The sequence below is a fragment of the Lissotriton helveticus genome, chromosome 7 (genome assembly GCF_964261635.1).
Source record: "Lissotriton helveticus chromosome 7, aLisHel1.1, whole genome shotgun sequence".
Classification (NCBI taxonomy): Eukaryota; Metazoa; Chordata; class Amphibia; order Caudata; family Salamandridae; genus Lissotriton; species Lissotriton helveticus.
In genome coordinates, this window is record NC_136068.1 from 1909539066 (window position 1) to 1909555463 (window position 16398).

A 16398-nucleotide genomic window follows, 5' to 3' on the forward strand; every position below is an offset into this window, starting at 1 on the left:
TATTGCTTTTGCAAAACCTGAGTACACAATTCGCCAGCAGTTTTGAGAATGGAATAATAGTACACGAGGGTTAATAATATGTGGCACTTTTTGAGAATGTAACATCTCATGCTAGGTATGATCTGCATTAGGCAACCTATTGTTCACCCAGGCAGCCAGTTTTACTACCTCTTTAGCAGCCTGCATTAGCTAGACACAAAGGTAAGAGTTTGCCTGTAAGAAGATTGAAAACTCCCTATTCCATCCTGTGAAGCGAGGCTCACATATTCTGTGTATGGCTCACTGGAGTGCAGTGGAAATCCCTAGAGGCGATTACCACCTGCAGACTACGCCACCAGCATGAAGAATCCATGGCCCATTTGGTCTGCATATGCCATTGCCTAATACAAGCACGTCGCACTTTACTAAGGCCATTGTTTTTAAAATAGGGGACACGTAATTGCAAGGATGCCACGAAACTCTTGTTTAGCCTGGAGACACCGATGGAATAGGCAAGGTTCGCCAAGTTTGCACATAAAGGTAAAGAACGTTTAAGTAACGCACCTTGCACCTTAGAACTTCAAGACTGCACTTTGGGCATGCCCAGAGTTTGATCTGCATGCTGTGACAAGCTGTATCTATTTTGCACTTTATTGGAATGTCTTCACCAAAATAGGTCTTTGAATGCCTTGAATTCATAATTGACACATGGGTTTTAATGTTTTTATTATCAATGATCTGTATTTTTAGGATTTGTTTTACAGGATCTAGTGCATCCAAATTTGTAGCAGTTAATGATGACTACTGTAGCAAGCAGGTTTTGTGAATATTTTATAGGACACTTTTTGTAACAATTTTTGTGAATTGATTAAATAAAATATATTCTATCCACTAGAGTGCAGTGCTGTGCTCAGCACTCCACAGACATGCAGGACATGCCAGGGGGCAGCACAGAATGTCAAGAGACTAACTCCAGTTGGGTCACATTGCTGTCAATGCCAGAAATATGTTTTAGATGTCTTAATATCAAACTGCTCTACTTTAAAGGGAAAATTAAATGTCCCCATTGTTTCTTGCTTTATGTGTTTTCAAATGTTGACACTGCTTAGTCTATATTCGTGGCTACATAAATATATCAATAGCAAATAAAAACATCTGTGCTTCCTTGAACTTTTTGCAAGTACATGGTCATGAATTTCTCAATTTACAACACTTTGCGACCGGCTCGTCCCCATCCCCTACTACATGCACTGACCATGGAAGTCCATCAACAGGGGTCAGAGAGACAGCACAAGGCATTCTGTAGGCAACCAAACTGGTTATCAACTGTTGTCATATAGGCCTTCCAGGCCGCCAGCCCATGTCACCCGGATCCGAGCACCTCAAAGCACAAGGTCATTTATAAGGACAAAGATCTAGAAATTGACCTGATGATAGTCCACTCATATGCTCAACACCCAGGCTGCTATAGGCCACTCAACATAAACACACCATCCACCCTGCTCCTACCTGAGGTACTGGTTGTCTCCCAGCCCATAGACCTTTCCACTGATACCAGAACGAGGCCAGAGGCTGCGGGGCAGTTTCCGCTCCAGCTTAATGGTGGCTGCAACAACCTGCATGGAACGCGATATTCTCTAATTAGTCAGATAGAGATTTGAGGTGCACAATTTAGAGGCTATCATTGCATTTCTGTTTTCTCATCACAATTGTCCCACAAAAACATTATTTGCATGACGGCTTTTCAATATTAACTTCAATGCACAGTAAATAACATGCATGTGTTTACATCAAAAGTGAAGTGAGATAAATTGCCTTACTGATGAGAGGCAAAACCTCAGGGAGGGCAAAATGCCCCTCCTCACCCTCGAAAAGCATAATAAATAGCATATTACTCTCTGCAGGCTGCATGAATGATTTGTGCCATGCTCTTACATGGGCGGTAGAAATAACGCAATGTACCTAATATCAAAATAAGGTTTAAATCTGTATACTGAAATCAAATTAAATAAACGTTGAGGATGTTGTCTGTAGTTTTTTCCTGAAAGTGGCTGCAGAATTGAATCTGTGGGGGATGAAGTGTTTTCTGACTTTCACTAGGCTGTACCCCAGAAAGGATTGACCTTTCACTGTAGAAACAAATGTATCTTTACTAGTACATTTATTTGTATTCTCTTTATTTACTTCCACTAACTTAGGACACATTCATTTATGTATTTATCATAATATTTACAAAGACATACTTTTATACCATGTTAGTGGAAATAAATGTGGCTGAACAACGTAAGGTATTTGGAACAAGTGTATTTGTAAATACTCAGTCATTCATGTATTACTACAGTGCAAAGGTCAAATCCCATGTAATGACCACATTTCAACTTAAATACCTTGAGGAAAACCAATTGAGTAATTCAAAGATTTCTGGAGCACATGAATGCCCTAAGGAGTTTTGATGTTGATATTCATCTAATTCTGACCTGTTAGCAGCAGCTGGGGGGGAACAGCCAGGTTTTCACTTTTGTCCTGAAATTGGACAAATTGGCCTGACTTTTAAGGTGCATATGCATTTTGTTCCAAAGTTGGCAGGGGGCGTGGACAAAGATTCTACAGCTCCATGAAGCTTTTTTGATTTTTGGAACACTGACCTATTAGGAGGCTGCCAATCACAGCAGTCTATTCAGAGTGCATCCTACAATTTTCCTTTTCAAGTAGCCTGGTCTGGAAAAATACATAGTTTTATGTGCCAAACATAAAGTCTTAAAGGCCACTCTTTTTTTAATTGGGAGCAAGTGAAACTCCGTCAGGGCGGCCGAGACTGATTTGAATTTTGGTATCTTCTTCAGAAGACAACCAACTGTGGGACATATTATAAAGAACGTAGTGAAGATTATCACCGCTTCCTGCCGCTAAAGCGGCAATAATGGACTTGATAATATGCCGTAGAGAATTCCAATAGAAGTCCATGTTCATACCAGAATATGGGCTTGTATGGGAATTGACAAGGGCATATTATTAAGCCCTTTATTAAAGCGGCAATAATTTTAACGCCGTTTCTTGATAATATGCCCCCAAGTTCTGCAACATCTGGAGCTTGTTTAAAGAGCGTCGTGAGATATAGAGGTGTGGGGCTTTGCAATAATCCAGTCTGGATAGCACCAATGGCATGACTATCGATTTTTAAAGATCAGAAGCGATTAAAGGCGGTGCCTTCCTCAACATTCTTAACAAAATGAAACAAGATGAGCTTAGTTTGTTGATCGGATCCTTAAAAGATAGCTCAGCATCAAAGATTACCTCAAGGTTCCTGACTTTGGATACTGGTGGGGGAGGGGACCAGGATTGATTTCAAGAGGAAGTGTCCTTTCCAAAGAGCAGGACCTCAATATCTCACATGTTCCATTTTAGAATCAAGTTACAGAACACAATTCTCGCATCTTTCTCACAAGACCTAATGACTGTGGATTTACCTTGGTGCACCTATTTAACCCCTTTGCTTTGTATATGTTTTCTATCTTTATTTATAATTATTGTACATAAACTAATCATTGGCAAAGCCAATAGTTCTGGCTTCTGTTTTCAGTAATAAAGCTGACCTATTTGTTTTGCCAGTGCTTGTTGTTGAGTATATGTGTGTCTGTGTAGGCCTGGGTGTGCATGCATGTTGAGTACTTCCCTCCAAGGGGAAATGACAACTGTACAAACCTTCTTGTCTTATGTAGCTTTCAGCCTTCTCTGTGTGCACGTCCAAATGAACATCGCCCACACCCTGCAGAGGTTGTGTTTGCTTCACACATGAGTACATTGCACTTGTTTGAATAGTTTTAAACCTCAAAGCTCATGTTACACAATCAACATTTCATTAAACACTAAAAGCAGAAATGTATACATTATCTGCATTCTATGTGGGTGTTTTACTCAATACACTGAGAATAGATTGGGATTCGTTGTGCTAGTTTGTGTTTTCTACACATGGCTAGAAGTATAAAAAGCAATGTATTTGAAGAGTCCTCACAGCTTTGGAATTATCTGTATGAGACAATTTCTTGCAAATAATGGCTTAAAATCTTGAGTGCAGGAGCATAAGTTGTGTGAATATGTGAGATTGTGTGTGGTGTCTGTGTTCTGATTTTTGTTAGGTCCACACACACAGCAACATGTTTAACCAGCATTCTCAGAGCCCCTCATTACTGGCATTATCATATAGATTTATATATATATATACATATATATATATATTGGGAGAGGGGTTGGCCTAACGGCTAAGGCGCTCGACCTCGGACCTGGGGATCTGGGTTCGAGTCTCGGTAACGACGCCAAAAAACCCCTGTGATTTTGGGCAAATCACTTAATCTCCCCGTGCCTAAAAAAAATGAACGTGTGTCCTCATGTAACGTAACTGGTGCTATGTAAAGCGCTCTGATAACTGATTCGGTTCGGTTCTAGTTCGCGCTACATAAAACTCTGTAAAATAAAAATAAAGAATAATAGATGTGTAGCAGTGATTTAAGGGGTGTTTCTCACAGAGGAGTTCTAAGTGACATCAAATAGACAACAAGAGCGAATCTCAAGTTGTCTGTGATGTCACTAAGAACCCTGAGTCGAAAAACATCCCCATCATTCAGTTTTTACACATTTTTAATTGTATGCTATGTATGGCCCCCAAAATCCTGTGTCCCTGCCTTCAACTACAATGCAGGGGATAGTGGATGAGCTATTCATAGCTTGCCCTCTCCTCCCTGATGCAAATGTGAAAAAATAAATATCTTGCCGGCTATCCTTTAAAAAACCTACTACCTTGCCTGCCATCCTTCCCCCTTTTGCAACTGTGCTTTATGCTTTCAGTCAAAGCAGACAAGAAGAGCTGTGCTGAAAGGCTCTCAGAGAGCCCTGTCACCTGGCCTGGGAGGCCTAAATGACATCACATCAGTTGATAGCCAGTTTTGTCATCAACTGTTGTCATGTCAAAGCAAGGAGTTATGACTTTCTGAAACTGAAATAAGCAATTGAGGTTCTATATGAGAGCCATGCATACAAAATGCATAGCTGAAAAGTGTACCCATGCCATTTTTTGATAACTGCACTGTTAAAACTACGTCAGGGACAATCGATATTTGCCCGGCGGTATCGCCTCTTTAACCCACGAATAATCAATGAAGAGGCAGGCGCTGGAGACGGGAAGGCAGGAAACAAGGTTTATTCTCTCCGGAGGAGAACACATCAGTTCAGACAGCAGGTATCGTCATGAGGTGCTCTAACCGCATCTCTGAGGCCTGGCCTCTTATACACAGGTTTATTGCTTTATTACATACAACACATTCTTGGCAATGCTTTGATGTACGGAGGGATATCCTCCGAATCTCCCCTTCAGGCCCGTTCCCACACACATTTACAGTTGAAGTCCTCACCCCGGTCACAACAGGTGATGACTACCACGCAGCTGGACATTCCGCCGATTCATGGAATGTGGGGGTTTGGTTGGATCTCATAGGGTGAGGGCTTTGATCAACTCGGGGGTCCTTTGATGAGGGAAGCTCTCTACTGTACGGGGAGGGGCAAGGAACAGTATCGGCAGAGCTAGGTGTCGGCCTGGGAACGAGGAAGACAAACGGGCACACAGGAAAAGGGGATTTGTATCAAAAAGGGCCTGGGACCATGAAAGGAAGGAAGGGAGGTGTCGCGCTGGGGACAGGATGGGGTTCTGAGGCAGAGCTGCGCTGAAGAGGGGTTTATGATCCAAGGCATGTGCGAGCGGGGGTTGTCAGAGTGCGGGCTTTGTGAGGGTGGAGGGCTATGCTGGGGGCCAGTGGCATGCAAAAGGGTTGTTCTGATCGAGGCACCTAAAATGGCGGGCGCGCACGACAAAAAGTGTGGCATCAGGGAAAAAAGGCAAGATGGCGCAGATAATGTTTACCAGACCGTACTAATTTTCCACAGTCCTCCCTTTAACCTATCCAAGACATCTTGCTGGCCTATTTCCAATTCATGTCGACTGTGGTGGTCATAGGAAAAGAAGTAGGTACCCAGGTGAAGGAGTTATAAACATTACATTTTAAAATCTTTCATCTTAGGAGGCGGGTTTATCGATAAAAACTCGTTTGCAGGAAAGTCATAGTAATGCAATAACAGACAAAAAATGATTCTGTAGTGAGAGCATTGAGTACATTTCATAGCTACTTATGGTCGTTCGGAATGTAAATTGATAGGTCATTACATATGTGAGTTCTGTTCATGTTTGGTTGGAGCATAATCAATACAATGGTGGCTGGGAGAGAAATGAGACGTAGTAGAAACGATAATTGAGGGTGTCAATGTTCGAAGTTAATGAGTTCTCAGCATTCTTTGTTGTCTTTTGTTGGTGCTGTGGAGCAACGGCGGTGGAGCTACGGGTCCAGCTCTATTCTAGGTCCCGCGTTGCAGGGCACAACCTTTTCCTCGCGTTTCTGGTCAAAAAGGTCCTTTTCGCCCTGTGTCCTTTGAGTTGATTGTCAAAAAGGTTCAGATGGAAGAAATGTGCGCGTGAGCAGTCCTTTAGGGTAGGTCGGAGAAAAAGGGGGATGGAGCAGGGCCAGATCGGGAACAGACTAGGGGGACGGAAAATTTCAGGTAGGCGGGCTCATGACCGAGTTTAGAGAGCGGGGACTTTTCGGCATACGTTGAACATTGAGCAGGGGCATCAGGTCAGCCCTTTCCTCTCGTTTTGTCGAAAACAGTGCCTCGTCCTGCAGCTCCTTATTGTCGCGGTCTCGCCTTGGCCAATGTCGCAGATGTTCCATAGTCTGTAGTCAGGCCACGTGCTCCCACATCCGGTCCTTCTTTCCTCCGACAGTCGTACCCTTAAATGAGTTTGAAAAGACAGTCTTTAGAGAATTGGCAGAGGAAGGTAATCACATAAGTCTATTTCTCTCCCAGCTCCAGGCAAAAAATGGAAACGTCCGTTATATTAGGGTTCGCAACTAACATATAAATGATTGATGATGGGCCTGCTGGATTTACTATAACTTTCCTTCACAACTATTTCTTTGGTGTTTGTTGGTCGTGGGACGAGATCTGGTACCTTTTATTGCATTACAGTTACGTCAGTTCTTCTGACGGAGACCCACCTTCTTAATACGAGCCTTACGAAGCTATAGCGTTCTCCAGGGCTTTATATTTAAAAAGGGTGCTGTGTGCTATCACCATGGTCTGACAGGTATCTTGCTGAGGGACGAACATAGGCTAAACATTTTTCATTCTATCAATGCATCCTGCCTTTCAACTAAACGTTTTCGCTTTCAACAGGGTTCATTGCAATGATTTCTTCGCTTCGGTCTAATCTTTAACTTTGTAAAACATCATTCTGGTTCCTACGTAGCCTCTTACGGCCTGACTACTTAATTAGAAAAGACAGGGGTCTTATGGGAAACAACTAGGGACATAGAAAACTGTGGTAAGGGCGTAAATCGACCCATCTCTTACAACCGGGGGTGAGGGACAGTTTTATAACTCTCGTCTGGGGCAGCTGATACGAAACAGGGGGCGTTCCGGGAACATGAGGATGTTTCGATCACCTTTACTGTTTGGGTATTGCGACAATTCGGGACGGGGAAGGTCGCGTTATCTGAGGCATCTTTTTATAACACAGGAGCCGCTGACATGTAGTTCCCTTATTTCGGGTCAGATTAGGGAACCTCAGTCGTCTTACCTGTCCTATCCCTTATGGCCAAATCTCGGTTTCATCAATTTTTAGCAGAAAGGAGAGGTAGTGACACGGCGTCAGGGTGATTTTTATTTAGGATAAATTTTGAGCAAATACTTGTGGTATTTGGAGCCAATTGGGTGGTGCACTAGGGGTGGCGGTTTGCCAATTTAGGTGCTAGTCGTTCGGAAGAGCGAGAGAGAGGGAGAGAGAGAGAGAGAGAGAGAGAGAGAGAGAGAGAGAGAGAGATGTGCAACAACAGGCTAAATAGTACACGTGCGACATGGGGAGTGGCCGTGCATTAAGATAGGCTATTCAGCGCATTACACAACATAAGACATTACGGGTCTGTGTTAGAATTTTGAAAGCATGCAGTTTGGGATGGACGAGCATTAGGCCGGGTACAGGGGACATACATCGAGTAAAAAGGGCACCATTGTGTCGCATTTCTTGCATTCTCGGTCCTTTAACCAGTTAAGTCAACGCGTCAGTCATACACAAACATCATCTCATAGTTTCGGACATACGTGACAGGCGTCCATTCACGCAACACGGATTAAGGGTGATCGCTTTCATCATGTCATACAATTTATTGGCTCTTTTGGTACAAGAGCAGTTTGTGGGTGTGTTTAGGTGCCACCAGGCAGTGTTAGTCCGTTTCGTGTATCAGACATGGCGAGGCTTCAGATCTTCACCATACCTCGGTCGTGATTCCGATGTGGCCTGCAGGGGGGGAAAAAGGAGGGGAGGGGAGGGGGACAACATTCGAGCATATCAAAAGCACGGGTACGAAAGTCTTTTACTTACCTCATACTCGTCTTATCTCTTCGGGATAGAATCCCTGGGGTTGTGGTTTCTGGAGCCAAGGGGGGGGGGCAGTGTGTCCTTATAGGCTGTGAGTAGGAAAACGTTAGAGAATCAGAAGCACTTAGCGCGAGGTTTCTAGTTGGTAGGTGTATTTAGCTATCGGGGTCCTTAAATCTCTTTCAACGCTGTGATGTTTTAAGGTTTATCAGCTCTTCGGTCAACTCTGTTCCCTAGTACCTTTGAGTGTCGTATCTTTATAATATTCTATCATTTACATCGTTTCACTTTACCCATCCTTTATATTCCATCTTTTACACCGTTTCGCTTTTACCCATCCCCAGAAGTCGAGGTCTTTCTCCATGCGCGAGTTCCTGAGTCAGTCGCATATTTGACGGCAGAGTGTCGTGTCTTAGATTCGATCCTCCATCCGGGGCTGGGCAACCATCTTCTATTAACCTTAAAGAGAGAGCAGAGTAGGGTGCACAGAAAAAAACTCTCCCGCCGATCCCACATTTAAATAAAGCATGCAATACCCGTTCATAGTTTCGAAAACCTTTATTTTCACAATCGTTCAGCATGTTGATAGGACAGTGTGATCGGGGTTGGCCGGATACGGCAATGGCTAAAGTGCGTACAGTAGAGGGGGGGGGGGGGCTATCTTGTAGGATTAAAAACATGTTTAAAAAGGTTCATTCATTCATTTGCAGTGAACTAAAAACGTCTATCGAATAGTTGAGGGACCAAGGGGCATTCATTTCATAATTGGAAACACAGTTGGACTAGTTGTAATCAAATTCCTATAGGTATACCATGGGAGTGTGTCATAAGCGAGGTTACATGTCAGACATGATAATATCATAATGAATCGTACATTGAAAAACCTTTTTCACGGGGTCCTTTTACATGTTCGTCGAGTGAATCCTTCCTCTTTTCCGTCAAGTGTACAAAGGATCATAACATATCTCGGAACATCGAGTCTTTTTAGCAAAAGAAAACACCACGAGGCGTTCGTAAGTTCCTATTGTTACCGGCGCCATTTTGGGCGGGGCCGGGTTAGTCCGGAAGTAGTATCAAGGAAAAAATGTTTCCTACAACCGGCAGTTGGACCAGAGTCCTTTTCGGCAGTTCGAGAATTCATGCTAACAGAAGGAGTGGCTATGTCATGCTTATTTCGTTAGCGATCAAGGCAGTTGTCCCTCACCGGAAACCTGCAGGGGCCGAGGGCTCCTGGGACTTTTGTAGAATCTTCAAGGCTGTGGGGGTGCTGTCGGAGGTGGGGGCTCGTGCCCCGGTGGGCAAGCGCCCGAGTTACATTGCTGTTCAAAGTTACTCTAGCTGCCGAGACCCGCCTTCCAGGGGGCCCAGACGCCATTTTGAGGCCTGCAGCAGCCGCCCTTCGTCGAGTCTGCAAGAGTGGAGGAGACCTTTTGGAGTGAACCCATGTCCAGTGCTGCGGAAGTATGGCCACCTGCGGTGCATGTTCGGTGCTGTGCGGGTATTGGCGCAGCCGTTGCATGTTCGGTGCTGCGCAAGTATCGGCACCGTTGCATGTTCGGTGCTGCGCAAGTATCGGCACCGTTGCATGTTCGGTGCTGCGCAAGTATCGGCACCACCGCCTGGCTGGAGGAGTTCGGCGCTGGGCCGGGGGCTGGGAATCCTCCTATCCGTGGAGGTGGGAGAGGCTCATCCGCGTCGCCTCTCCCTCCCAGCCCGACCTGGACTAATTTTCGCGGAGGTATGTACAAGACATCCCTCCCCCCCAGAGTTGTCGCAGCCATTATTCAAGTGGTGCCGGGCGTGCTGCTGCGGCCATTACGGAGGAGAAAAGAAAGAAGTGTCCCGTCCTTCTCTGGGCCGGGCTTCCGGTGGATGTCGGCCGGACGCCCCTTGCTCTGGCCCCATGAACGGGTTCCTTGGCTCATCGGCTGCAGCCGGATCCAGTTGGCCCCAGTCCCCGGCCATTGGTGGCCGGACCGGGGGAGCATGTGGCGGGACTATCTGCAACTCTCACGTGCCACCGTGGCCGGACTGGGGGAGAGAGAGAGGGGGGGTCGAGGACATAGACATCCCCCCCCCCTACAACTCTCCGGTGTGGTCAAGGTGATCCCCTGGCTGGGTCCCGCTGGCCCTTGTCTCTCCTCCGGCTCCACCCTATGTTACGATTTCCTGGCCGACTGTTGGCAGCAGGACCCGCCTTATATGGGTTGCTGCCGGCTGGGCGTAGCCGTAACCCTGACCTACCTTGGAAGGTTCCAGAGTGGGGGGGGGGCGAATGTTCTGCTGACTTTCATTTTCTAGTTTACCGTTCTTGTTTCAAACGTTTTCTGTTGTTAGGGCATTATTAGGTGTTATTATTACGTACTGTTATTTGTTTCTTGTTCGTTATGTTAAATAAAAGTTCAAGTTCATCAGTGGCCTACGGATTTCGTTTTCCCATTCCTTCCTTTCCAGGTTGTTCCATGCTAAAGCTTCTGTTAACAGAAGTTTAAGTAACACGGAAACACAGGCAGAGGGATGACGCAGATTCATGCATCACGTGCACACAAACTCAGACGGGGAGACAGTACAAGTATTATATACAAAAGACCCAAGACAAACATAAAACAGTTATTATTTTATTTTTTTTGGGCCATAATTATCTTTTTCTGTATGCTGCGCATACTTATCGTTAGAGCAATGGGGCAGGCTTTAGTTATATGCCTATAAGGATGCGGAAGAAAGGAGGTAGTAGGTTTTCAGACATTGGCAATATCCCTAGTCCTCTCGGCGAAGGATACTTGTGTAACCCTTACCTCGAAATACCCTAAACTTTTCCCTACTTGGCTAAACGTAAGGATGCTTGATCATGTGTGTACATTATTCTTTCTGCTTTATTCGGGGTTTGTCGTCTGTTAATTTAGAGCTAGACTGGGTTTCCCGTCTTAGCGTTGTTTGGTCTATGAGGACTCGAACATGTCGCTGAAATCGGCCTGGCGAAATCTGTGCCATCGGGCATAATCGAACGTGGTGGTTCTATCTGGCCTGTCCATGTCAGTCTGATTCATCTTTGTCTCGCGCCTTTTCCCTTTCTGCCGGCCTGTTATTCCTGTCGGTCCTCTGCTCCTACTCACGTTCAGTAGAGTCGGGCATTGGGCTTTCCAGTGCCCGGCATATCTACAAAAAGCACATTGGTTTTGCCCTAAGTCTGGCCGTCCTGTGCGTAGTGTCGGGGGATTACTTTCGGGACGTTGTGTCCTGGGGTCGTCCTGTCGATATGTTCCTTTACCTGCTCTGTCCTCGTCTCTTTTCTTTCGTTGCATTGCTTCTTTGCGCCACATACCGAGGCAGTCGATAATAATAGGCGTTGTCTTATTATCACGAAGGGCTATTTCTAACGTTTCTATTTTATCAAGATCGAAGTATCCTATCAGTGGCCACTGTTTCTCTTGACTTTCTTTGGTATACCTGTGCCACAGTTTACTATAGGCTATGGTAACTAATCCATAGTTTATGAACATGTCTTTATTAGGGGTGCCTTCCAGCGGAGCTAGATGATCCACCTCTAATAAACGGTCCGGGCTGAACCAGCTATCGACCAGTGGGGAGAAGACAGACATGACAGCTCACAACGAGGGACAAAAGTCAGCACTGCCTATCTTATCACTGTGTGCAAAGACTAGACAGAATATTTCTATTCTACGTTGTTTGCACACAGTGAATACCTCATGAACCAATATCAAATGAACAAAAAGAGGACCAGTGGGAAGAATAAGTAGATTCGCAAAAGATCTGCGTCCTCTACCCTTTCACTATCTGCAAAGGGGAACCTGTTCTTTCCTGTTTGTAGACAGAGAATCTCCAGAAAACAATCCGCGAACAGTAGCTCGGGGTCAAAAACTGTTAATCAGTGGCCGTTAATAAATAATCGATTCAGTGGGGGAGAAAGATAGGCGCGACGGCTGCGTTACCTATCCTTCACTGTTTGCAAAGAGAAAGAGCCTACTGTTTCTTCGTGTGCAGACAGTGAATCTCCAAATAGGTCAACAAAGAGTAATACTAGTATTTTCTGAACAATTAAACAATTATTTCGTGATTCGTCGTGTCTACACGACCTTACCCGGACCGTATGGACAGTTTCCTATCTTCCGAATCCAGCGCCCGATCGTCCTCTTTTCTTCGTATTCCTCGCGGCACTCCTGATGGTTCCCAGTCAGGACCGTAGATCACTCGGGAGAGGTCTGTTCGGAACCAGTGAAGTTCGGATGATCGGCTGCCAGACGAGGGTCTATTGGGCAAGAGCTCTCCCGATCGTTGCAGTCGTTCACTCTGTCGTCAGGACCTCTCCCACTGGATCCACGAGTCACTGATGGGCCCCACGCTTGGGACGCCAATTGTTAAAACTACGTCAGGGACAATCGATATTTGCCCGGCGGTATCGCCTCTTTAACCCACGAAATATTAATCAATGAAGAGGCAGGCGCTGGAGACGGGAAGGCAGGAAACAAGGTTTATTCTCTCCGGAGGAGAACACATCAGTTCAGACAGCAGGTATCGTCATGAGGTGCTCTAACCGCATCTCTGAGGCCTGGCCTCTTATACACAGGTTTATTGCTTTATTACATACAACACATTCTTGGCAATGCTTTGATGTACGGAGGGATATCCTCCGAATCTCCCCTTCAGGCCCGTTCCCACACACATTTACAGTTGAAGTCCTCACCCCGGTCACAACAGGTGATGACTACCGCGCAGCTGGACATTCCGCCGATTCATGGAATGTGGGGGTTTGGTCGGATCTCATAGGGTGAGGGCTTTGATCAACTCGGGGGTCCTTTGATGAGGGAAGCTCTCTACTGTACGGGGAGGGGCAAGGAACAGTATCGGCAGAGCTAGGTGTCGGCCTGGGAACGAGGAAGGCAAACGGGCACACAGGAAAAGGGGATTTGTATCAAAAAGGGCCTGGGACCATGAAAGGAAGGAAGGGAGGTGTCGCGCTGGGGACAGGATGGGGTTCTGAGGCAGAGCTGCGCTGAAGAGGGGTTTATGATCCAAGGCATGTGCGAGCGGGGGTTGTCAGAGTGCGGGCTTTTTGAGGGAGGAGGGCTATGCTGGGGGCCAGTGGCATGCAAAAGGGTTGTTCTGATCGAGGCACCTAAAATGGCGGGCGCGCACGACAAAAAGTGTGGCATCAGGGAAAAAAGGCAAGATGGCGCAGATAATGTTTACCAGACCGTACTAATTTTCCACAGCACCGATTCCAGGCTGCATAGTCAAGGCACATTTGACAATAGAATTTTTGAGCTAATATGTATTACGCATAATGTTAAAAGTGAATCTAGGTGTCACAGGCTGCAAAGTACCCTTTGAAAAAAAAACTGGCTGCCTGAAGGTGTTGCACATGGCACGGGTCCATGTGGCAGCTATGCAGGTGGCTTCTTGTCACCAGAGTAGCACTTTTCCAGTCTTGCACTGTCCTATGTCAGAGTGCTGTTAGTCCAAGAGGTTCCTGAGGCAATAGTTTGTTAAATTGCAGCCAAAGCCAGATGTGTCCCTTATTACAGATGTATGACGTTACAACGCACACTTTTACAATGCATTTTTTACAACGCAACATCCGTTACATCGCATTCCATTACAACGCATGCCATTACAACGAAATTTTTAAAACTACATTTACAACGCATTCCATTACAACGCATAATACCTTTACAACGCATACCATTACAACGCATAACATTACATTGCATGTTTGGTAAGTATTGGATAGTGTAGGGGTACAATTTACTATTCTAACTCTAGGGGGTACAACAGTAGGGTAAGTGTTTGATAGGGTAGGGGTAAAAATTACTATTCTAACTCCAGGGGGTGCAACAGTAGGGTAAGTGTTGGATAGTGTTGGGGTAAAAATTACTATTCTAACTCCAGGGGGTGCAAAAGTAGGGTAAGTGTTGGATGGTAATGTTATGCGTTGTAATGGTATGCGTTGTAATGACTGAGTTGTAATGGCATGCGTTGTAGTGGTGTGCGTTGTAATGACTGAGTTGTAATGGCATGCGTTGTAGTGGTGTGCATTGTAGTGTCATGCGTTGTAATGGTTGCGTTGTAATTGCATGCGTTGTAATGGATGTTGCGTTGTAAAAGTTTCGTTGTAATGGTAGTGCGTTGTAAAAGTTGCGTTGTAAAGGTTATTTCCCCTCATTACAAAGAGAACAGGTTGAGTGGGGAATCCGGAGGCCAATAACAATATTTATGGGGAGAGGGGACACATGGCACCCTCCACGAGACATTAGAGGTCCTGGGGAGCCCAACCCCGGGGCTGAACATATTATGTATGGGGAGGAGGACTTCCAACCTCCCTCTTGTAGCCATCGGAGGCCCCAAGTAGCCGACCTCTGGGGCTGAAATCATTAAAAGGGAGGGGCTTGTGCCCCCTCTTGAGCCTCTAAAGGCCCTGGAAAGCTCACCCCTGGGGCAAAAAGTGTTCAAAATCGGAAGGAAGGGTGGCACGGATGCCCTCCCTAAGCCATTAACGGCACTGGGGGACTCACCCCCCGAGCCGGCTCAGATGTTATGTCCTAGGGAGCCCAAAGCCGGCACAGAGCGGTTTCCCTGCTTGCATCGGTGCGGGCAGAGAAACTTGTGTTTGGTCTCGCTTGGCAGTAGGATTTTCAAAACTCCCGTCAAGTGAGAGCAACCACCACACCCACTCCCAGTGGGCAAGAACGACAAAAATGCCCCGTTCCCAGGGCCCCAAAGGACCCTGTGAACCACATCTCCCAGGGATGAATTATTTGTGTGGGAAGTTGGACCTAGGACCCCTTTCCCCATGCCGTCTAATAACCCTGGGACCCCACCCCTCGCAGCCTGATGGCAGCAGTGTCCCAGGGACCCCATCCCCGGGACAAGAAGAACTTCAACTCCTTGCCTGTGCTCTTGCAGACAGGAAACACAAGCTTGCTCCTGCCCAGTGGGAGCAGAGAAAAGCTTCCCTCAGCAAGGAAACAAATACAGCCGACTCCCATTGCGTGGGACGGGTACAGGAAGGGGAGCCGGCAGGGTCTGGATGGGGCCTCAGACTCCACCCATGACCCCACTGCCTTAATTGTTTGAGTGTCTTCTGGGGGGACAGGGGCAAACTCAATATTTTTACTTGCAGCCCCAAGGGATGGGTCCCCGGAACTGATCTATGGGTCGGGGCCCACGGATGGGAGCCTAGTGCCTAAAAATGGCTCAGGGAGGGGGTTGCTTACTCCCCTCCCAAGAAAAAATAGTTCCACTGACCGCCGGGTCCTGGCCAACTCTGGGTATAGAACACCAAATGTAGTGGTCTGCAATGTTTTTAATTTGTCATCAGGTCCTATATAGGGGTGGGCGGGATGTTTCTTTCCACCATTGGAATGGATGTATGACGGTACGACGCGGGCTATTACCATGCGTACCGTTACAACGCGTGTTTTACAACGCAAGTCGTGGTAGGGTGCGGACTTAGGAATAGTTTAATTTACTATTCCAACACCAGTCCCCGTGGATAGTAGGGAAGGTGTTGGAATAGTAAATTAACTATTCCTTGTCCATGAGTGCCCTCCAGCGCAAGTCGTGGTTACGACTTGCGTTGTAAGAGACGCGTCGTAATAGTAGCGCAGGGTAACATCCCCATCGTAAAGGATGTTCCCCATTGGAATTGGTGGGATTAGGTTACTCCGCATTACTCTGTGCAATGTGGAGTTCTGTCCAAATTCCCTCAATCAACAAGTGGCAGAATTTTTCCATCGAGGATCTAAACTGCAAGCATGAGTGAGATTTGGCATGGCCTTCTGCCATTTTCTAACGTGGGTGGTCATGGGCAGTCGTAAGCCGCCACAGTGAGAGGGCTGTTTCTTGAGTAGATGTGCTACCACTTCGGTGGCGGCAAAATCAACTTGAATGGGCGAGCGCTCTTCAGCACTGCATGGTGCTTT

General features: G+C 46.3%; 1 protein-coding gene across 1 annotated transcript in view; it reads right to left on the reverse strand.

Moving 5' to 3' along the window:
- Window positions 1-1484: 1484 nt before the first annotated feature.
- LOC144769921 (transient receptor potential cation channel subfamily V member 6-like) overlaps window positions 1485-16398 on the reverse strand; it is a 67225-nt gene continuing 52311 nt past the window's right edge. Inside the window, exon 9 of the mRNA XM_078654115.1 lies at window positions 1485-1595. Coding sequence (XP_078510241.1) covers window positions 1485-1595 — 111 coding nt within the window. The remainder of the gene's footprint in view (window positions 1596-16398) is intronic.